A 24302-nucleotide genomic window follows, 5' to 3' on the forward strand; every position below is an offset into this window, starting at 1 on the left:
GTTGAAACATGCTGGTTTTTGATTGTAACCTTAAATCTTTTGATGTTCATTTGAACAATAATGACATAAATGAATGGCTATTTCACGTGTGGGAATGGTCACGTGGTCTTGTTTTTACTTTGAATGTCCTTCGTTGCAGGACATAGAAAAGGAACATATAGATTTTCCAAATAGATTTGATTTAGTTATAAATGAGGCTATATATATATATAGGTCCACCATCACTCACATCACCTAGAATAAAATGTGTGTGTGTGGGGGAAATTTTTTTCAAATATTCATCAGTTTTAACATTGTTTTTTTCATACAAATACTTTTTTGTGACTAATCACACCGACGACAAGTTGGTTAAAGTAATTAGACGTGGAGGGTGTCAATCAAATGTTGCCCTTAAGGAGGAAAGTATCACATGATTGTCACCAAATTGCCCTTGTTTTGTCGTTTCGTAAAAACGGTCGAGCTGAACTTGGTTTCAGTCCCAGTGTACAGTAGTTGAGAAGGGCGTGGCCAAGATGGACACGCGTTTTCTCTCTCTCTCTCTCTCTCTCTCTCTCTCTCTCTCTCTCTCTCTCTCTCTCTCTCTCTCTCTCTCTCTCTCTCTCTCTCTCTCTCTCTCTCTCTCTCTCTCTTTGATGTTAAAAAGTTCAAGACTCAAGAGAAAACAAAGTAACCCAACAATTATATGTCTTTCGCTGTTGCTGCAAATCCCGACATGAAAGTGCGAAAAGGAAAGTCTGCGCCGCGCCCTCCAGATCATCTCATCTCGCTACCACTCACACGCGCGCGCGCACCCCATCTCTTCTCTCGTCCACGCGCTTTTCGCGAGGACATAAAAGTTCCTCGCGGCGGCAAGGCGCATTCTCTTCTCTCCGCCGTTCCCCACTTCCGGGTTGCTTCACCATCTACTTTTCGATTGTCTCGTCGCCATGGCGACACGTAACAGCTACGGTTTCTTAAGTTCCCACGGCCAGTCTACGCGTGTCCAACTGTGAACACACACACGCGCGGAGCTGCCTGCCGCGCGCGTCCACGAGGGTCCACCTGAGTCCGGGAGTGCGCGCGAGACAGCCGACGTACATCCGTGTATGTGTGACTGGGTCTGCGCTTTGGAGCTCAGCCTCCACAAAGATTGATTGAAACGCACCAGACAGACATTTTCCCTCGCTGTGATCTTTAAATCCAAATGGAGACAAAAGGACCATTTGGAAGCCGTATCCACACGCCGAGGTGTCTGGCGGCGGCGGCGCCTGCGGGGAAGTCCAAGTTAACCCATCCGGGGAAGGCGATTCTGGCAGGTATGAATATTAGATTTATTTTTTAAACTCTCTTACGTAAAGTGACATCAAATGTCGTCACGTATGATAACTTTTTACAACACTACGCCGTACGTACTAGGAGCTTTGAAGTCAGTCTGAACAATTCACCAGTTGCTCTTTCTTTCTTTCTTTCTTTCTTTCTTTCTCGCTGTCTTTCTCGCTATTTCTCTCTCTTTCTCGCTGTCTTTCTCCCGCTCTCTTTTTTCTTTCGTTCTCTCTTTTTTCTTTTTTCTTTCTTCCGTTCTCCTTGTCTTTGATGTGCTGTTTTTTTTAATTGTTAGCTTGACACTAGTCGTATTATTACCTAATTTTTAATATTTCTCCCCCATTAAAAACAAACAAACTTTACATTCACCATTTCCGGGAGGCATCACCAAGTACAGTGGTGCCTTGAGATACGAGTGTTCAGTGACCATGCTAGTATCTCGAATCACCCTCCCTCCCCCCATTGAAATGAATGAAAATGTGCTTAATCCGCAGAAAACGAGTTTATTGTGAAAAGAAACATGTCAAGCAAAACGGTGTTATTTGTATTTGTAAGACAAACAGCTATAAAACAAAAACAAAAAAGACAGAAAAACCTGCTTTTGATGGCAAAGCTAATATATATAATAATTATATAAATGTAAGTTATTTAATTACAGGTATACAATTAAATGCGCCATGATCGACGAAGACTCGCCTTCCCCATTTACTCCTTGCAACTTATGAATCTTTGCTCACGATCACAACACTTTCTACGAGGGGTGTGCCCAAAAAATCGATTCTCATAAGATTCGCGATTTTCATTTAGTACGATAAAGAATCGATTTTAAATGTCCCAAAATCGGTTTTATTTAAATAATTTTATACTTTCTTCCCTTTGTTTGTGTATGCCTTTATTGGGAGCGCTGTTCATGTTGTACCCGATTTGGCCACTTAAGGGCAGTGTAATTCCACGCGGTCTAATACACTGTTAAGTTGTAGCCACATTAGAGAGTAGAAAGAAAAAATCACGATCAAGTTATTCCAATAAAAGTTGTTGTTTTGCAGCGTGGAGCCGTTCTTTTGAGTGATAAAAGTGCCGCGAGTGGCGCGCTAGTTAGCATTAGCGAGTCAGACTGGAGTAGATCATTACGATTCTTGAACATCTATAAATTGAAGCAAAAATCATTGTCAATCAAATCATTTAGAATCAAAAATCGCCCCTAATCGAAAATCGAGTGCGAATCGATTCGCACACCCAAAAATTGGAATCGAATCGAATCGTGAGAAAGATTCCCACCCCTACTTTCTACTGCCAACTGCGACATATACTCTGTTTGTAGCACACATACACAAACAATGTTCACGTGCAAGCCTCTTGAACTTGTCCAACTGCCCATATTTTAGCATCTTTCTCCCGCATAAATCAATGTGGCAAACTGAGACTTCAACAAAGCTGCGTTGATCTTAAATCCCAAGCGATGCAACGCTGCCGTCTGCGGGGATCTGTTAACTGTGAAACTGATCAACGAGAAGTGCAAAATGTGGCAAACGCGGAGCCATTTTTAGTCCGAATGCGTGAATCTTGGCATATCCGGGCAGGATGCGTGTAAAGGTGTACCATTTGGTGCTGATCTAAATTGTAATTATTTGGCCTTTTGTGTCGGTCTTCAATATCTCCCCCTAAAGATATTCCGTAGTATGTATCTGGCACAAAGGTATTAATCAGGCATGAGTTCACCCCACTTAGCAGTAACCTTTTTTGAGCCCTTTCTTTCAAAATGGCTACATAGCACATCCCCGCAAAGGGATGGCGGCCTTATCAGAATTTACCTGTAATTTCATTACATGCAGTATCCGTCTTTCTTAGGCGGGGGCACTCTGCCACTTAATGCAGTTAGAGAGGAGCGACGCATGCAGGCGGGAGGGAGGGCAGCCCATTGGACAAAGAGGCAGTTATTAGAAGAAATGTGTTTTTGTTGTTGTTGCTCAGTTCTGCTATGTGCTGAATTTTCACAGGTCGTGTTTGCTTGCGTTGATTTAAAAAAATGGAGGGAGGACTTTAAAAACAGGGAAGTTCACCCGAGAGGGTGGTTATGCACCTTGGTACTGCTGTTTTGGTTAGCAACCGAGATCTATGAAGTGACATAAATACAGTCGTTACACTCTTCTGCTGAAAAAGGAAAACATTTATTTTCTAATTTGAAATGTTATGTCTTCTTCATTATTATTATATATTTTTTACTGGACTGCGCATCAGTTGTTGTTGTTTACGCGCGCCCGCTGTGCTGTTGATTAGTGTGCAGCAGCACTTTCAGGTGATTGGAGTGTGGCGAGTGGCGACTTCAGCGGGGTTCCCATGTGGCGGCAACAGGCTGTCAGTTGAGTTCAGATGTGGGTGTAAAATATATGCGCATTTGTGTCAACAGGCATTTTACACATTGTCTGTAAATATTTGAAGAGAAGTGTTTATATAATTGAAAGCAGGACACAATTGCGATACAGTTGAATGGTGGCACTTTATTATGTATGTGAACATTAATATAATGTAAATACCGATTCCAGTATCGCGTCAGTGCTGATACTGTGAGTCTGCATTAAAAAAAAAAAATGCTCCGATACTATAACACAATACCACTTTACCAACCTTGTAATAAACTTCTGGGCAGGTGGAATAGGAACCATGTCAAACGTGTGGAGATAATCGGCCTGGCCGATTATCGGCGCCGATATTTAGCATTTTGAGGAAGGCCGATAAAGTTAATTTTGTGTTTTCTTCAGGGTTGGTAAAATGTTGCAAAAGGTTGCAAAGATGGTCACAGACCATTTTTACTTGTCACAAAGAAATTTGGATCATGTTGTGACAAATGTTCACTGTTTGTGATTTATCTTTTGAAATATTTGACAAACTATGGCAAGAACCCCAAATTTGCTATTTTCGCAGCAAGCACAGAGATTGAGAGCAATTTAAAACTGGGTTCATTTAATGGACATTTTTATGTATATATTTATTTAAAACGTATCTAGTCCTTCACCCTTATAATAAAATAAAATCAAATAAACTGCACGTGCACAGATATGCCAACAATATTGTCCATTTAGTTGATAAGCTAACACATTTACATATATATAAATCTGCACATGCACATTTTAATTGCACTCTATTTTCTACACTTGTACCGACTTATACCTGATTTAAATATTATTGTTGTACTTTGTTTTTATGCATCTTTTTAAACCCAGCCAGTGATTTACACCTTTTCAGTTTTTTTCCAAAATAATTCCACACATTTACACTTCAAATTGAAACACACTTTTCGACGATTTTACTTGACACAGTTGTTGCCCGTGTTGCTTGATGCCATCCTTTCCGTCCCCCTCCCCCCGTCAACCCTCAGCAGCCTGACTGACTGGCTCGGGTTCTGTGCCAACCCCCCCCCCCCCCCCCCCTTCCTTTTCTCGCTGTAGCTCGTTTCCAGCCTGCCTGTCCAGTTTTGCAACGTTGCGCTGCGATTGTCGCAACTCCTGCGGGCCTCCCTGTCCAAGATGTCGAGATTAAAAACCCGATTTGGGGTGAGAATGACGGTGCGTCTCCTCTCCAGTGACGTTTCTGACGCGCGAGTGCTATTTCGCGAGTCGGGTTGGTGTTGTCCGTGCGGAAGGAAGAAGACTTTCTAGAGCATGCCTGAGGGCTCCGAGTAGACAAAGCAAGAAGTAGAAGGCCAAAGCTTAATGCACTCCAGCTCACGTACATAGACAGCGAGTGGCGCACAATTGCCAAAGCTTTCCGGGCTGCCATTGGTTAGTTCAGCTCCTCTCACTCTGCTGATGGTTGAAGTTGGGACGCGGAACAAGGGCGACTTTTCGGCCTGAGGGCAGAGAGCAAAACAAAACAAAAATGGACCTCAGATTTGTTGTTCCTTTAAAGGCTTTTCTGTGACAGGTTGAAAGAACGTTTATATAGTTGTTGTTTTTTCCCCCCTCCCCCAGAAGATTTAGTCGAAATGTCATCTTTCCTCCATTCTTTTGCTTTCTTCCCTGAGTGCTTGTCACCTCTGGGGCCGAGAGGGCTCGTCAAAGCGTGCGCTTATTCCCGAGGACTTGCCGCCACTCCCCACCAGCTTGTCACTTATTTCCAATGGAAGTGACTCAGCTCAGTGCCTTTTTTTTTTGTTCACCTTTTTATGTTAAGGCCTTGTCAACATTGACAATTGTTTTATATTATTTTGTGTATGAATTGCAACGAAGCAAACCACAGTCATGTCTGGTCTTTTTAGTCTTGGTTTTAATGATTAATTCACTGCCATTGACGGCTATAGACGTCAAAAATTCATTTGAACAATTTTTATTAGATTCACATTTTTTTCCACTTTTGTTAACAAGAGTTTGAAAACCAATATTTTTTTTTATTGTATTAAAACAGAAATAAAAATTCGAGAGTTAACTAGAAAAATCATGCGATTAATTTCGATGAAAAATTGTAAGTGCCAGACGCCCCTAATTTTTAATAATCTTTTCTTAAAAAAAAACATTTAGCAATTAAAAAACATTTTTGGGGAAGAAAAGATTCTTAAAAATTAGGGGCACCAGGCGATTTCAAATGTTTAATACATTTGTTCTAAATGTAAAAAAAAAACAATTCTAGGTTTTCATACGCTTTTTAACAAAAATTTAATACAAAAAAAAAAATAGTTCAAATGAATTTTTGACGTCTATAGCCGTCAATGGCAGCGAATGAGTAAAATATATATATATATTTTTTAATTCTAATCAAAAGCTCACTTTAAGTTAAAAATGAAAAACGATTGTTGTGTAAAGTGTTTTTGTTGTCCTTGATATGTGTTTTTACCTCCTAATTTACTTCACTCTCTCATTTTACTATATTGTTCTTGATTTATTTAGATTTTTATCACTTTCATATTTTAAGTTAGTCTTTCCCAAACTTAATTGAGCCAAGGCACATGTTATACATTGGAAACATCTCACAGCACACCACCAAATTTTTTTTATTTTATTTTATTTTTTCAAGTAAAAGATATTGTCTGACCTCAGGTGCTTTTTTTGTGAACATTATGCATTTTGTTTACTAGAAGAATATTTTTATTTCTTTATTTTTTGCTCCATTCAGCGCTCCAGATAGTGGATGGATGGTAAGGGTAACCATATTTGTTCAACTTTAACATCACTACTCCCACTATTAGGCTGTGAAACCGTGTTATAGTTCTGCCACTGATGTTTATTGATGATGTTTCACGAAATGGATTAACGGACTGGTCCTTCTAATTTGTGGGCCAGTCTCTCGGGGTAAAATTGAGGAAAATAATAGTTAAAAAAGCACTGTATCGACCCCAGAAAAATTGCCCTGTACGCCAGATGGGCCAGTCCAGCTCTGGACTAACAAATAAATAATATATTAGTATGTAGGGGTGTTAGAAAAAATCGATTCGGCAATATATGGCGATATTACAGCGCGCAATTCTCGAATCGATTCAATATGCGGCCGAATCGATTTATAAACATACATTTTTTTATGGCAATATTCAACAAAACGTCTTACTTAGGTTTAGGATTTACACATTAAGCATGGAAGAATTTTATATTAATGGAAAATCAAGCCTTAATATTTGATTTCAGTGCTGTTCGAACATGAAACTGCAACCTGAATTTTCAGATAAATACATTTTCATGCAAATCTTACAGTGTACATGTACAAGTTTACTGAGTAGTATTTTCTAAATTTGAGTTTAAAAAATCGCAATAAACAATTTCTAGATTTGTATCGGGATTAATCGGTACCGAATCGAATCGTGACCTATGAATCGTGATACGAACGGAATCACAAGATGATATTTACGCTGTGGTAAATGAGCTGACGTCATGATTATAAATCATGCGTGATAAGCATATGGAGCTCGTTGGCTAAACAAACTAAGTGTCGTACTATTAATGTAGAATCTTGCGCAACGCGTGTGTGCTGTTGCCTCCTTTATCAGTAGTTTGAACAGTTCTCATGTAAAATGAATGATTGTGGAAGAAGAAGGAGAACCCGTGAGCCACGAGGGAGTGTTGCCCGGGACATAGGAAGCCTAAAAGCAAAAGGCCACATTGAGATGAATAATTCTTTTCATCTTCCACATCACCGTAAATATTACAAGTCTATTTATAGGAAGCCCTTCCTCTGGCTTCATTCTTCACCATTAAAAATGGACGTCATAACGTTTTTCTCCTTTCTCATCCCAAGAGAATTAAAAATGAGCAACATGTGGATTCATAATGAATTGATATTGCTACTTATGGTATTAATTGGCTGGCACATGCACAGACAAGCATGCACGATGATGGCTATGCATTATTGATTGTTTGGATTTTAATCGTATTTCCTTTTGGCGGGGATGTGTGATGCTCATCAGTTTTAGAGATTGCTGCACTTTAACCTGACTTGGAGTAAGCGTAACCTAACCCTGACCCTGACCCTAACCCGCTTATGGTTTTCCAAAAGGAAGTTGGCCTGCTCACCTGGCATCTCTTGGGCAATTTAGTAAGGCTAATTTGCGGATCCCGGTTTATGTGCATTCAAAAGTCAATCTCATTTTTTTATTTTTAAACTTAAACCAAGACTCAATGTGGGATGACCATGTGCCTCGACCAGTTGGCTTGAGAGAGAGAAAGATAAATAAGTCAATAAGACCTCAATCTGCATGTATGATAGTCAATACTAGTATTTTGCTACAGTGGTACCCCCCATGAGTGACCCGACTCATTAGTTGTTTGAGATGCTAGCCAATAGCCATTGCTTGGGTGATTGGTTTTGTATTGAGTTGTGAGCAAAAAAAATTTTTTGTTAATGACCATTAAAGAGTAATAGCAAACTTTACAACAAGAAGCCTTGCTGATTAATTGGCCAATATTAGCTGTTTAAAAATCAGCACAAAAAAAAATTCTCCAGCGGATTATTAGCTTTTTTTTAATTTTCAAAAAAATGGCCAATTTTTACTTTTTGGCTATGTTCTCTGTATTCTAAAGTTAAACAAATAACCTACCAAAGAACAAAGTGTTGTATAAAATTCATATCTTTATTGTGGTAAGCGTAAACAGACCAACAAAAAAAAAAGTGTTTGTATTCATTGTATTTCTTTTAATTAATCGGTTATCAGAATTTTATTCTCCCAAGTATCAGAACTTTGGCCTAAAAAGATGCAAAGGCAACAAAGGAGTGGCATTTTAAGGTTATTAGTACATTTGGATGGAAGGACAAGTGTGATAATGCAATAGGGCGTGGCTATTTAGGGAGTTGGGACTATATATTTTTGATTCGGCCATTAACTCATTTGCGTCCAAAAACGTATAAATACGTTCTATTTTAAGTGCTCCAAAGACTTATTTATACGTTTTTTATGTTTTTTTATTTTTATGGTAGCGCTTTGATGCAGCCTCTCAACTGCGGGGAACGGTTAAGGAAATTGTATTTATTACAAAAACGGCCAGCAGGTAGCAGCAGAGCAAAATAGATCAAGCAGGGCCATGTTGAAAAAAAGCTCATTTACCCACAGTTCTAAATTGATTTGTGAATAATGATGAAACTTAGCTATATTCTAATGCTAATATAGATAGAAATATTCATTTATTTCCTGATAAAAAAAGGCACTGTAATGTTTCTTTTGCTAGGTTCCATGTTTTTAAAGCAGTAGAACGCAATATTCTGTGGGCCTTGCAAAATCAGTCAAAATCCAGTAAAACAGGCCGGGGGAGAAGGGGGTTGCTTCAGTGAAAATGGCTGGGAGTGAATGAGTTAAAAGGGATGCTGTTTTTTGTTTTGTTTTTTTACATGCTAGGGACCAAACCAATAATGGAATCATAATTAATTTATGTTTGTGCGTTTTCTGCACTTTCAATTTGAAATTACCTTCAGTGTTTGAACAAATGAAAACATAATTTTTTAAAAGCCGATTCATCGACAGCTTCATCAATTAAAACGTCATTAGTTGCAGCCCTACGATGTTGTGTTTAGAAAATAGCACAGGAGCGTTTTTCCATTTGTCATCCAAATAGCCTGTTTCTATATATTTGACAAGGCAGTTTTTTTTTATCTCTGCCTCTTTGCGCCGAATATCACTCCAGTGCCATTTCCATTTCTCTCTGGCGTAATAGCAAGTGTCAAAGATCTATGTGGATGCATTGATTTTATGACCGCGCGAGACGAGTCACTGGTGTGTGTGTGTGTGTGGGGGGGGGTGGGGGGGGGGTGTTGAGGATGGAGGATGGGAAGGTGCTGCAGCAGAGGTTGAAGATAAAGATTAATGGCTATTTGGCACATGTAACCCACGTTTGGCCGTGGCCGCGGCATTCATTTAAAGTGTGTTTGTTTGTGCGAATGTGTGCCAGTTTGCAAACGCAGACCAAACAAGCCAAGATGCATCGGCCTCAGCGGTTCTTCGATCATGTTTCGCCGCGCTGCCAATTGTCACTTGTTTTCATCTGCGCTCATGAATGAGGTTGATTTGTTCCCTCTTACACGAAACGCAGCGACCTGATTAGGCCACATCATCATGGCTGGTATGAAGCGTGGGGAGGATCATGTGACGTCTGTTAACCCTTGGAGGGCTCGCTTGTCCCAAGGATTATGGGAATTACGGCTAACATGAGTGATCACGAGGGTCACCGCGCTGCTTAGCTGCGAGATGAATGACTTGATTCAGTGAATGGGAGTGAAGGGTCAATTTTACGAGCGTGTCGGAAAAGTTCCAGGACTAGTGTCACAAAATATATACAGTCAACGTCTAAGGAACTAAACCAAAAACCATGGATTTACATATGACTGGACTGTCGAAAGGGCCCTCGCAGCTGAAGCCAGAGTTCCGGAGGGCAGCCATCTTACGTTGCCACTTTTACAGACAACTGTTACTACAGTTTCCTGACTACTGTTATCAGTGCCTGTTTTTCGCTCTGATCTCTGTATGGAGTAATGAAAGCCTCACAAAGAGCGAACTTCACCGTTTACATCGACCATTCAGACTCTAAAAATAGCTGGGTCAAAAAAAAAAAAAACAATTATGGGTCAAAAATGAATTGATCCTCTACTTGAGACAATGACCCAATTTTTAAACCAAAATTCATTTTGATGACCCAGTTTTCAATTTGACCCATCTTTCTGGCTTGTTTTTTTTTTGGGCGGGGGGGGGCAAAACAACCTAGTAAGTAGGGTCAAATTGACCCAAGTAGAAGATCTGAACCAATTTTCTGGGCTGTTTTATACAAAATGACCCAATTTTTGAACCAAAATTGAGTCAAATTATTAGAGGATCAGTCCATTTTGACCCATAATTGGGTTATTTTTGACCCAGCTATTTTTAGTGTCTGAATGGTCGATGTAAAGAGTAAAGTTCGCTCTTTCTGGCTTTTTATTTATTTTTTATTTTTTGCAATACAACCCAGAAAGAAGGGTCAAATTGACCCAGGAAGTAGACACATTTTTGAGCCATGATAAAAGTTTTGACCCGACCGACTGTCAACATTTTGCAGTGAATTTTTCCCCAATGGGCTTTACTTTCACTTTATTGTTGATGGCTCTGATAACAGTCATGATCAGACGAATCTTTGCGTAACACCTAGAGATATAACTTATAAGAGAAAGTTAAGTATTTTTCTTGGTAATGAAATGTACTCCCAGACTTATTGGTACAACTGTATGTCCTACACAGTGGCGTTGTCACCGTAGAGGCAAAAAAATAATAGGAAAACACAGCAGAGAAATCAATGTATTTAAGTTAGGCCGTCTTGGTGATTGGCAATGTAAGATGGCCGCCTGTGGCTTCATTTATTCCAATGCGTTGACAATCCAGTCATATATCAATACTGACAACAAAACCTTGACATGAACTGCAAAGTGACTTTTGTGAAGTGAGATGACCAGTCCTGGAACTTTTCTGACAACCCAAAATATTAAAAATAGATTTTTATGTTTATGTGAGTAATTTCTCATTTTAGATTGGTCCAATTAAGAATAAAATCCTTAATATTGCTAATTTGTGATCATGTAGTATACGGTGATCAATTCCTACTACTTTTTTTATATAGGCTGGCGTATAATACCTGATTGGATTGAAGTCAAAGACATCTTCCCTTATTGATTTCCCTTAAATTAGATCAGCTCCTCCTACAGATGGGATGATCAAATTGATAGAAGTGAGTAAATGTGATTTAGCTATGTTAGAACGTGGTCATGTCTGGAATCCACACTAACCCTAACCGTAAAACATTTTTATTTCCTTTTCACTGGCGTTTTGGTTTCATTTTCAACCATTTGTGATCTCTCTGCTTATACGTGTTAGCAGTTAGAGTGTGTGTGTGTGTGTGTGTGTGTGTCATTGAGTTAATGGAGGGTCTTGGCCTGTGTAATGGAGCCCCGCCCAGCAGGCTGCATGATTTAATTAACGTCATCCTTCTCTGCGTCCTCCCTCCTTCCCGTGTGACTCATCTGTATTGTGCGTTCGACAGCAGGCTTTAGGACAGCCTGCCCCTGTCTGTGTGAAAATGGATTCATACTTTTGATCTGGCTTCCATTTTTCCAGTCATAGTCAAACGTAATCAACCCCAAATGTGCTTCTCGTGACTTCGCCGAGTGGTTTGGGTTTGGGTGTGGGTTTGAAACGGCTTCAACCAGCTCATTCCTCTTCCTCGCTCGCCAGCCCGCCTTTCAGTGTTTATGGAGGGAAAGTCGTTTTCCAACGATCTGTGACGTCATGGCACCTTGTTGTCATGCAAGCACGGGCCACTGGAAGATGCCGCCTGAAGCTAAGCTAGTATGCTAAGCTAAGAGCAGTTGTTGTATCCAATTGTGATCATTTCAAAGTTCAGTTTACTTGGGTTTGACACGGTTTGCTTAATTTCCAGGTGGTATTGCTGGCGGCATTGAGATTTGCATCACCTTCCCCACCGAGTATGTGAAGACCCAATTGCAGCTGGACGAGAGGGCCAATCCTCCCAAGTACAGAGGAGTAGGTGAGTTTGGCCAGTTTCATGCAAATTGTCAATATAGGAAAAACGTCATAGTAGTTGAGGTCACCAATAGGCAAACACGTCATATCCTTTAAGTTTAACATGATTTTTGGCATGTGGTAATTATTACCTATTAACTCATATTCTTATTTCAGTTCAATTGTCATAAGGAAAAGCACTAATATACACTCTAAAAAAAATATTTAAAGTAAAATACCTCCGCTATGGAGGACCAAAACTGGCACACACAAAAAAGACTAAATAAATAAATAAATGGGAAAATAAAAACGGGTGTAAAAAATATAATTGAGAAATGAATTACAAAAATAAATATAAATGGAAACACAAACAACAAAATATGTCCATAAATAAATAAATAAAGTAAAAATAGATACAAAAATAAAAAACGAGATTCCAAAAATAAAAATAAATATAATAATATAGTCCAACCCAAGACATGCTTAGGACCGCCCACTCATTTGAATAACATTTCATCCTGAGCGCAGCATGAAATAAATAAATGTGAGAGCAGAGTGTTTTTATTTATAGATTGATATTGAATTCTATTTATATATGTATTTTTTAATTTATTTCCACATTTTTTAAATATAAATTTTTTGAATCTCGTTTTTATTTTTTATTTTTTTTGTACTTTTATTTATTTATGATTTTTTTTCATTTATATTAAATTTTTCAATTATATTTTTTATATCTGTTTTCATTTTCACTTGTATTTATTTATTTATTTATTTGCTTATTCATTTATTATTATTTTTAATTTTGACAGCTTTGGTCCTCCATTATCCGCAGCCTCTCTGGAGCTCACTATCTAATTACATTCCCTAGTGCATTAGGATTCCTGGATGTCACTGTGATAGTTTATTTCACTTAAGACACAGAAAGAAAACAAAAACAATTTCAACTTGCACGCACGCAATGCATATACATACACACGCACAAGTACACACAGATCTGTTGTCGTGCCTTGCGTCTTGGGGAACATGCTAATGAGCGCTCCCGAGTCCTGACAGCTGCTGCTTTTTCTGCTCGCTGGTGCCGTTGCTTCGGAGCAATAGTTTCTCCTTGTCAACTCTAAAAATGCGTCATGTGTAAATAGGCTAATATTTGCTAACAGATTTGCTGGTAGTAAAATAATAATAATAATAATAATAATAATATCCGCCCAGAAATTTACGAGGCAGTTCGGTCTCGCTCCATTTTACATGCATTTTACCACAGCTCTTTTGGGCCACGGATGGGTAAACGTTTTCTTGTTATGAGCCTCTGAGGCCATTCTAAATTAAAATTAATTAATTATTGCTGGCTTTTAATGATATAATAATCATGCAAATGTAATCACAGAACATTTTATTTTTGCTGTTATTTTTCATGGGATTTTTCCACGTCTACACAAAAGCCCGTTCTCGCAAATGTTATTCACAAATCTGTTTGAATCTGTGTTAGTGAGCATTTCTCCTTTGCCGAGATAATATTAAGATGCTAATTGGGCAACATGATTATTTTTAGGAACAAAATATCTGAATCATTCCTTAGTCTAATAGGCAATTCTTGCTCAATTTCAGCTTGATATGTAACTATAAACAGAGTCAAACAAGTGCAGTGTTCCTGTTATCCAAAATGTATCGTTAAGCAAATTTGAGCAAAAATTGAAAGAGTAGGCCTAATAAATAATTATTTAAATAAATAAATAAATAACCTCTGTGAAATTTTGTGAAATTGGTTATAAATACTTTCTGTTTGAATATGTTAATATAATTTATATATATATATATATATATATATATATTGTTACTCTGATATTCTATTTAAAATTATGTCAGATTTAATTAAGCATGTTTTGCTTTTTATAATGCATTTTAGTGTTTTTCAAAATAGCTTGGCAGGTCACATCAAATACTATGTATTATTATTTTCCAACCTTTATTTAAACAAATTAGAAAAATCTCACAACACTCAACCAAACAAATGTCACAATAAGTATATTACTGTATATTGTGCCTCCTGCCACCTAGTGGTATAGCATGTAATTGTTCTGTCTGTAACTATATTTATCGCTGACATAGTTACATCAACAAAAAAAAAAGATACAATATTTGTAGTAAATAGAATGTAAGTGAAATTGAATCATTTCCTGATGATGACTCGCAACTGTTGGGAATCACTGAAAACAACCAACAACAACAAAAATAAAACACCTGTATTTCATCCTCTAGGTGACTGCGTGAAGCAGACGGTGCAGAGTCACGGTGCCAAAGGACTCTACAGAGGACTCAGCTCGCTGCTCTATGGATCCATTCCCAAATCTGCAGTCAGGTATGCAATAAACTTTCGAAACGCAAGCGGAGGTAAACGGGAGCGCCCGATGGCAACAGGATTTAATGAACTGATCCAGATGAGCTGATATGATTACCACAAGCTTATTACAATCGTCATAAAACTGACAATTATTAACTCAAGGGACACATTACTGCATCCGGTTTGCAGCTGCGTGCTGTGGTAGAAGGTTAAACATCCAATCTTCTTTTTATTTTATTTTTTTTGCAGCTTGCTACTGGAAGGCTAGAGTAAAAGAACAACGCGCGGCAGCCGTCGTACCTTGAAGCGTTAGTTCACACAGTCCAATTATTCTAGTCCATTACCCGCCACGCATAGCAGAAATGCCACGCCGCTTCTGGAGAGTGATGGTGTTGTTCTCGCACAGCCATGACATTTATCTCCTGTCAAATACAAACACGCACAATCTGAATAAAGCCAAGGCAGTTTTTTTTTTATTATTTATTTTGCATTGTTTGTATACCAGCACGTGTGTGTGTGTGTGTGTGTGTGTGTGTTGCTGGAGGATAGAGTTGGTCCGTGTGATGGAGAGACAGGTCTAGTCAAGCGGAGCAAAAAATGCCACTCAAACCCAGGCAGGGTCTCAGTGGGCCACAGACTGGGAAGCTTTGTCAGTTTGTTTATATTTGTCGGTGAGAACCATGTTGAGTTTTACACCACGGTGGGAACATTTTCACTACGGCTCGATTCTAATTTCCTCAATCAATTTGATTTCGATTCACTTCACTTCAATCCGATAGTGGTTTATTATGGAACATCAATTCTTCTTAAATATCAAGGACATGATAAAAATGCCACAAACATTAAATTCTAAACTAAATTTTGCGGATGCAGTAGCTGGTTAAATGATTTTAGTTTATTAATGAAAGTATTATAATCACTTAAGTGTTAACCAAACATTGACATCAGCAAGGATGAGGCTAAATTGTTTTCATAATTCTAATTCAATAAATGTACATATACATTAAAAAGATTCTGAAATGTCTTAAAGTGTAATAAGTCAGGTCTTTCATAAATGTAAGAAAATAATTTTAAATTCATGTAAACAGTAAATAAAAAAATGGCCTTTAAAATTCTGTTTTCTTATGAATTTATTGGAAAAAAGAGATAAGGAATGCATTTTAATGGCATTTTCATTCACTTTAATAGTGAACGTTGATTTGAGTTACGAGCATGTTCACTGAACAAATTTGACTCTGGCGTAAAGACAGTGCACGTCCTGTTCCATGTAGTCAAACGAAGACATCAACAATCTCATTTCATCTCAATATTAATCAGCCTTATGATGAGTCGCAATGATGAAAGGCTGATGTCAGGCACTTACCAGGAGTTAATGTAAACAATATTAGATCATTTTGGCTACTTTAGCCCTGAGGAACATTTTGCTTCCTCATCGATTGGTTCATTTCATTTTGGCTCCGTCCATTAAGTAATTATTCAAGTACTATTTTTTTTTTCTTCCATCTGATCCACCCCAATTACTTTATTGTATGACTCCCTCCCGTCTCGCACCGCCCCTTTTATTCTTTATTCTCCCCCATCCCATTAAGTGATTGCCTGCACACCATCATGTTCCACAAAGTCTATTTCTGGGTCATCCGAAAGGCAGGCCAAGGAGGGCCGAGAGAGTAGCTGACCTCTTCTTCCCTTCAGTATTTAATTTGCACCATTATTTAATCACAATTTCTTAACTGCTTCTTTAACACTTAACAAATTCAATACACAGTGGGGCAAAATTATTATTGTTTGGATCCAGTTCTTGTATTTAGATTTACTCATTTTTGTTTTGTTTTATGTCGTGAGTGAATTTCTCATTTCCTCTCCTTTACTTCATCCCCCTCACTGAAGCTGACCTTGTACAAAGATCCTCTAATGAAGATTGTTCGGCGCTCTGACTCATCTCGGAATCTCAGCCAGGACATAAGGGCACATTCTAAGCAAGGAAGCTTGGACCGCTTACATTGGCAATGGTGCAAATTGGCAGTCAGAGAACAGCTTGACTGTCCAATTTAATAACAAGTGGAGTGTCACGGGGTTGGCAGTCAAGTGAACTGCCACATTTTTCCCTTTTTTACCAGATGTGGGGAAAGAGATATGAAGATAGCAAGTAGTGTGTGACGACGAGTGCGACAGAAGAGCAGATGCAGGGAGTTAATGAGCAGAGGAGAATCCTGCAATAAACAGACAGAGTTAAAAGGAAAAGGTGGGCATGGGGGACTTTGTGTTGACTTATTAGGATGGCAAGTAGAAGCCTAACAAGAAAACAACATCAGTCTGTCCTCCCTTGCCCATTTTTATTTTTATAGATTTACCGGGCATCCTCCTCCTGAAGCACTCTATTAATAACCGTCTTGTAAAGGACACGCTGGTACGAGAATGTCTGATTGCATTGTCACTCATAGCCCACCTCCCTCTTTCTCTTGAAGCTTGGGTGGCTCCCATGGCGGCCGTCTCGCATCCCTTACTAGTTAACCAACAGTTCATTTGTCTTCTTTGTGGATACAGGCAGGAGTCCTAGGGCCCAACCGATATGCATTTTTTTTTAGGTCGATGCCTATACCGATTTTTTTGCAGAAAAAAATACAGATTATTTAAAAAATATATTTAATGCATAAAATTAACCCCCCTCCCCCCCATTCATTTTCAATGGGTGTCACTTAGGCACTAACTTTCGCTATTAAGATTTACTCTGCTTTGAATGACAAGTCCATAGTATGACCTTAACAACACATTTCATGAAGTATACGAGATTATTCTATAGATTTATGTGTCAATAATAAAACCATTCTTACTCGTTTACAACTGCTGTACTGTATATGGTTACAGTACATATTTGGGCTGAAAAAATAGCAATCACGATTATTTGATTGAGATTGAAATCATGATTAGAACAATTTGTGATTTAGTATTTATTCAACAACTAAAGCTGCTCAACTACTTAAAAGTGTCATCGTAGCGTCATGTCCATTCATTCTTGCACTTTGTTTTTGTCAAGTACAAATTATGTTGTAAATATGTGGAATTAGAGCCTCAAGGAAGTTACAATTGAATTTTATTAAAATAACTCGTTTTTCACACATTGGTAAGAATCTGTGCCTTTGCGTAGTGCTATCTTACCTGTGGGTATGTGTTCCCACAGCATTTGCGTGTGAATATCCGTTATTTGATGGGAAAATACTCCCGAAGTCGATGCTAACTTGCGGTTAGCATTTGAATGGGACTCTCCCTTCGCTTTTAGCATTAGCATTAGGCTAGCGATGTTTTAAAAACGAAGCATGTTTTGTATGTAAATATACAGTGGTGGATATTTTTACTGTCGTGTGTTTAGTTTTACAGTTAACTCCAACTGAGATGTCATTAAACGTCTTAAAAGGCGCTTTGGGCAACAGAATAACATACGCTACACACTTGCTAGTTGCTAATGTTACGTGAGGAAAATGGTGCATTCAGGGTACTTTCACAGCGTCGGAAACTTCAAGTTACCCTTTAAATATAAAATATATTCCCTTCATTAACACAGGGTTTTAATGCAGCTCTTATTAGATCTCATTAAATTGTTACTTGAAGCTAATTAGTTGTCCCTCGAGTGTTTGCTATGCACTTATCGGGTTATTCTACGAAATCCATTGTTCTCTACATTTTTTTTTGTGGTCAGGTTTGGAGTATTTGAGTTCCTCAGTAACCAAGCAAGGGATGAGTCAGGTCGACTGGACAGCACTCGAGGGCTGCTGTGTGGGCTCGGAGCCGGTGTGATGGAGGCCGTGTTGGTGGTCTGTCCCATGGAAACTATCAAGGTGTGTGACAAATTGACAATGTATGGCACATTCATTCAATGGATGTGACCAAATTGTATTTTCATCCCGTCAAGGTTAAATTCATCCATGACCAGACTTCAGCAAACCCCAAGTACAGGGGCTTCTACCATGGGGTCAGAGAGATAGTCAGAGCTCAAGGTAAAAGCCTCCTGACGCCATCAACATGGTTAACGCGCCCTCTACTGGCCGAACGCAGCAATACGGCTGAACATAAAGAAGCCGCATCCCACCCTGATGAATTTTGACATCCTCTTTTATGCTTGACCAGGTTTAAGAGGGACCTACCAGGGTCTCACTGCGACCGTGCTCAAACAAGGCTCTAATCAGGCCATTCGCTTCTTTGTGATGACCTCGCTCAAGAACTGGTACAAAGGTCAGAAAACTGGAGTGCACATGCTTTGAACGGGATTGAGAATAACATGTAAATGCTGTTTTGCATTGTTTTTGCCTCCTTCAACCTTGCTAACGGCAATGCTAACCAAAACAGCAGCACCTTTATTAGTTTTATTATTATTATTATTATTATTTTCCCACAAATCTATGTTATTGGTCAGTCCACACGTGTAGGTGTTATTTTATTTGTATACTTTTGTTTTAACCATCTAAGTGTTAATAATGGCTTGCGCTCTTTGACATGGGTATCCTGAAAAGTGGAGATTTTGGAGGCACACTGATTCAACCCGATTTAATGAAAATTATTTAGAATTCATTTAAAATTGCAAGAAAAACAATGTCACACTGCATTTTATTTAAAGGTTTTTAAAAGATATTTGCTATATTTATTTTGCAAAAATTAAATGGAAAAGCTATAAAGTATTTAAAAAAATATATTGGAAATTATACAAAATTTCACACTAATACTAGTAAGTTTTTGCTTGGTCTTTTTAGTTTCTTTTTTTAACTGCTAAAAAATAATTTTGACTTTTATTTAGTATATGTACTAAATTGAATTTAGCATCATGTTTCATAAACGCAAGACAATTCTGTTCCTTCCATTTTCCTGTATTTAGCCTTCAGTTGGAAAAAAAAGAGGCAACCCTGATACACGTACTGTAATTAACAGCCTGCCTTGAATTTTTCAGTATTACGAATATGTTTATAATATCTTATTAATAAATAAAATGTTGAGAAACTTATAGCCTCTTACTTGAGTTTCTCTTTCCGTTTAGCTCCTTTAAGATTTTACCTTATTTGCTTGTTAATGAAGGGCGTATTTTTCTATTAGGTGATGACCCCAATAAATACATCAATCCTGCAGTGACTGGAACCTTCGGAGCGATAGCTGGAGCAGCAAGCGTGTTTGGAAACACTCCGCTCGATGTCATCAAGACAAGGATGCAGGTACAACGTTGTTTGTGTTTGTTGCCGGGCATCTTGAATGTTAGACTTGTGTTTCCTTCCAAAGGGTCTTGAAGCGCATAAGTACAAGAGCACGCTGGACTGTGCGGTGAAGATTATGCGACATGAAGGCTTGGCAGCGTGAGTCAGCTTTTGCTTGTGTTCTTGTTTGTTGGCTTTAGTAGAAAAAAAAAAAGCAAAACTTTTTCCACCAACAAAATGTGATCTATAGAACTTCATTTAAAAAGATCCCAAGCGCATTCGAGAGTATGTGTTATGGATGGATAAAAGCACAAAAAACAACAACTTTATTATTATTATTTTTTTTATTCCAAAAGGTATGTTTGGTGAAAATACAACACTGTCCATCACCAGAAGAACACCAAATCTATAGTAATGCATGGTGGTAGCATCATTAATGCTTTGTGGCTGTTTTCTTCAGCTGAAATTGGAGCCTTAGACATGATGGAGTGGATTACAGTTCCAAATACGTGTCAGTGTCACCACTAAACCTTCAGGCTTCTGCAAGGAGGAGGAAGAAAAACAGGAAAAGCCTTTTAGAGCATCTGAACTTTATTTGGGTTTAATCAGAGGCACTTTAAATGGTAGCAGGTGTGTGTTGACTCCCGTTATTTAAATGTGATTGGTTATTTCTGAGCAGTCGCATCCCCAGTCACAACAGGGCGTCCATACTTATGCAACCAAATTATTGCAGTTGTTTATTTTTAAGTCCCCTCTCGTTTTTTTTTCCGTTTTTTCCTCAAGTTGAGTTTATTGCTGACATGAATGGTAGGAAAACGTTCAAAAAGATTTCCATTGGTCTCATTTTTAAACAGGGATGTGTAGACTCTTTATATCAACTGTAGACAGGGGTCTGCAGCCTACGGCTCTGGAGCCACATGTGGCTCTTTAGTCGCTCTACTGTGGCTCCTTGTGAATCTCTAAAAACAAATGAGTGGAAATTAAAAAAAAAAAAAAATCAAATTTTTTAGATTAAATATTACTTATGAATGAATGATTTACAAAAAAATTATGAATAATTAATAATAATTAATGATTAAGTCAAAATGTTTAAGTTTTCAGAAAAATAGAGATGAAAGGTAGATGAAAAAGTTTTAGGAATTACCTAAAAATGTCTAAAAAGTGACCATGAATGTCCGACAAGGAAGAGAAAAAGCAGAAAATTCACATTAAATGTCCATGAATTTGCCAAAAATGTCAGAGAATTGAATAAAAACCCAGAAAAGAAAACGTCCAAAAACAAAAGAAGAAATCCTGAAAATGACCATAAAACATACAAAATTGCCGAAAAAGTCTGAATTATTATAATTTTTTTAAAGGCAAAAAATAAAACAAAAAAATGTATGAAAAACAAAGTTTGACAAATTACCAAAAATAAATAATTAAAAAACAATCCAAAAACAGAAGACAAAAGGCAGAAGAAAATAAATCTCTACATGTTGGATGCTGCATTTTTTTTTTCTGTTCTGGTGCATTTCTAATTAGCGCGTGGACTTTCAGTGCATTGGACTAACATACTGTTTCCTTCATCACAATGTTCAAATGTTTTTGCGACTTTTTGTTTTTTTATTTGCCCTAAAATGGCTCTTTTGATCATAAAGGTTGCTGACCCCTGATTTATGACATATAGTGACTAACACAACAATTAGATTCTCTTCCACTAGATGGCAGAAGATGCATCGTTAAACCCGGATTCACATTTTGTGAGTTTTCTTAGGTGGTAATGGTATCAGACACTTAATGGTACTTAGGAACCACTTGCCTCACTCCAAGGTAACTAATAATAATAGGAAAAACCTCTCCGTAGGCTCGGGTGCATTTTACAACCACATTATTGTCCAATGAATACTTCTGTTCCTGCTCTTCTTAATTTTATACTCTCTTGTGTGCCCTCCATCAATAGTTTCTATAAAGGCACCGTTCCTCGTCTGGGTCGCGTATGTCTGGATGTGGCTATCGTGTTCATCATCTACGAGGAGGTGGTCAAGGTTCTGAACAGAGTGTGGCAGACGGACTGAGCTGCGGGACGGCCGCTTCCCTGCTTCTCTTGCTGCTTCCGACACACGTCCCAGTTCGGTAGGCGGCTGTTTGTTCATTCTAAATTTAAGTGCCGAGGTTCAGATACAATCAGAATGTTATCATGATTACATGAACTCAAAATAGCCACGTAGGTCCTTTGTCACCCTCCAGTGGTCAGTTAAGTATGTGCAGCTCAATGAAGATTAGATGCGTGTTTTGGAATTCACTGGAATCTTAATACTTTTTGATCATATTTCAATTTTTTTCAAATAATACTTGACTTTTGCAGATGCATGCTTTAGACAGTCATTCAGATAAACTACAGTCGCATTCATAAACAAAGCCTTTAATAGAATGATTTTATTATTTACTTTAAAGACCCAGTTTATTTTTGTAAAATTATTTTATTGCCATCATGATCGTTTCATTCTAAAGTATAGATATATTTTATCTCTGTGTCAGATGCCAAACGCAAAAATTTAATTTATAAAGATACGGTCTATTTAGAATGTGATGGTGTATTTATTGATTTGAATGTTTCGTATCTGTATGTTAAAAAAAAAAAAGAAGAAAGATGTAGTTGCTGTTGTGTCCTTGTCTTTCCCCCCAAATTCTAGTCTGGATGTAATGCTGTTGTAAGATGCATAAAAAAAAAATCTATATATATCCAATTGCTGTATTTAAAGTTGAACTGAGACCCAACATGAAGACCTCCAAGTGCTTTTCACCTTAGCAGGCTGCTGGTTGGTGATGCGTCTTTGGTTTCCTTCTCCTTTTTCTTTTTTTTTTTAAATCTTCTCATTTAATTTTTTTTTTCCAGTGTTGTGATTCTCATGAAAATGTGGTAGGAAATTGTACAAAAGAAGCAATAAGTTACAATTGGACTTATACTTGATAATGAATCAAATAGGACATATTTGTGACATCAATTCAGTACAAAAACAAACAAAACTGATCCGTATTCAGCTTTTAAACTTCTTTTTTTTTGTATAAAATCCTACTAAATTATCCTGAGAACAGGCTCCTTAAGTGCCATGCTACAATGGGAGCTTGCTTGAAATGGTTCACTCATGTGCCTTTTTGGGTCAATATCACTATGAAGTGTCTTTTCTGTCCTCACTGACTGGTAACATCCATAAGTTAACATTCAGAATTGTTGTCTTTTTTTCAATGAGGCTAAAAGAGTGGATTGAAGAATAAATATGTACACTTACTGCATGTACGGTAATTTTCGTCATATTATGAGCGCAGCTGGGTGTTGTCAAGCTTAACATGTCCACCCTGTCATAGTGAAATATCAATTGCTGTAAAAATATTTCAGAAATTTTAAATATCATTCTTAAGCAGTACACAGTTATTAACTGAATCATGTTGCCACCGTGTGCTCATTAAATGCTAACTTTATCCAAAAATGTCCACCCTGTCATTGTTCACCATATTTTGCATGTATAAAAAAAAATATATATATATATATATATAAAATAAAAAAGTGGGCGTTTGACTAATATGAAATTCTAACAGCCAAGTCTCAAATACACCTCATGGTGATATTGACTCTTTTATGAACTGTACCTACTATTACTGATTTGAATAGTATTACTCATGTAACATTCCTGACAAACAGCCATGTTTAAAAAAAAAAAAAAAAGAAGAAGAAAAAAAAAAAGTATATTTCGTTCCAGCACTGTGAAACATGACTGAATATACGAGTACTTTGTGTTTTGTTTTTTTCTCATTTGGCCAAAGAAATTATGTGTACAGTATTCCCCTTGTGTTGCAGGTTCGTGTCTTTATGAAACCTTTGTGCAATAAACACTGTCCTCCTGTTACGTTGGTTTAATAAGGGTTCATTTTCATTAAAAAAAAAGAAGCTTTTCTTTAAAACACTTAATATTTGTCAAGTCAAAATTTGTCTTTGCAATAATAGTTCTGTGCCCACACTAGTGTAAACATGGTGTTATGATTAATATTGTGTTTGTAGAATATGAATTAAGCAGAAAAAAAATCTGCCATCTTTTTGTCCATGCAAGCGGCTGCTTCAACGAAATTGACGTTACAGTGCCTGTGACGTCAATTTCAGTCGACAGCAGAGGGCAGTATAATGTGAAAATGGCTGCCCCCTGAGATTGCTAAAACGGGTGAATTTCCACTTCTAATGTATGAGGTGAAGCTATAATAATGTAATCCAATGTATGGGGTGAAGCTATAATAATGTAATCCACGGAAGGCAGGCAGCCAAGGATTTGACCAGGAAATTTCAGATTTGGCTTGATCTTCATGTCATTTGTCAGTTTTTCCTGATTAATTTTTTTTGTCATCTCCTGTGAAGAAATAGGGGGGATTTGTGTTGAGTAAAAACACACGTCTTGTAATAGAAGCAGTAACAATGTAGCAAAAGCTTCATCTTCTGTAGCGTCAAACACTGGAGCGATTATCTCCCTCTGGCACTCATCCAGTGATGAGAGAGGGCTCGTCTCCA

General features: G+C 37.8%; 1 protein-coding gene across 1 annotated transcript; it reads left to right on the forward strand.

Annotated features, from left to right (window-relative positions):
• The first annotated feature begins 812 nt into the window (after window positions 1-812).
• On the forward strand, window positions 813-23652 carry LOC147173543 (tricarboxylate transport protein B, mitochondrial). Its single transcript, XM_086077067.1, has 9 exons — window positions 813-1295; window positions 12171-12278; window positions 14510-14609; window positions 18286-18424; window positions 18499-18583; window positions 18714-18818; window positions 19671-19786; window positions 19851-19924; window positions 21708-23652. Exons 1-9 carry the CDS (start codon window positions 1184-1186, stop codon window positions 21820-21822), a joined length of 954 nt encoding a protein of 317 aa, XP_085933193.1. The 5' UTR covers window positions 813-1183; the 3' UTR covers window positions 21823-23652.
• Window positions 23653-24302: the final 650 nt, after the last annotated feature.

This window comes from Leptonotus elevatus, chromosome 5, assembly GCF_054856555.1.
Source record: "Leptonotus elevatus isolate MCC_2025b chromosome 5, RoL_Lele_1.0, whole genome shotgun sequence".
Classification (NCBI taxonomy): Eukaryota; Metazoa; Chordata; class Actinopteri; order Syngnathiformes; family Syngnathidae; genus Leptonotus; species Leptonotus elevatus.

What these genes read in the sequence shown, in the direction of transcription:
- LOC147173543 (XM_086077067.1), top strand. Translation starts at nt 1,184, where the DNA reads ATGGAGACAAAAGGACCATTTGGAAGCCGTATCCACACGCCGAGGTGT. An exon ending in GGGGAAGGCGATTCTGGCAG is followed by an intron (nt 1,296 to 12,170) that starts GTATGAATATTA and finishes CTTAATTTCCAG; the next exon opens with GTGGTATTGCTGGCGGCATT. An exon ending in AGAGATAGTCAGAGCTCAAG is followed by an intron (nt 18,584 to 18,713) that starts GTAAAAGCCTCC and finishes ATGCTTGACCAG; the next exon opens with GTTTAAGAGGGACCTACCAG.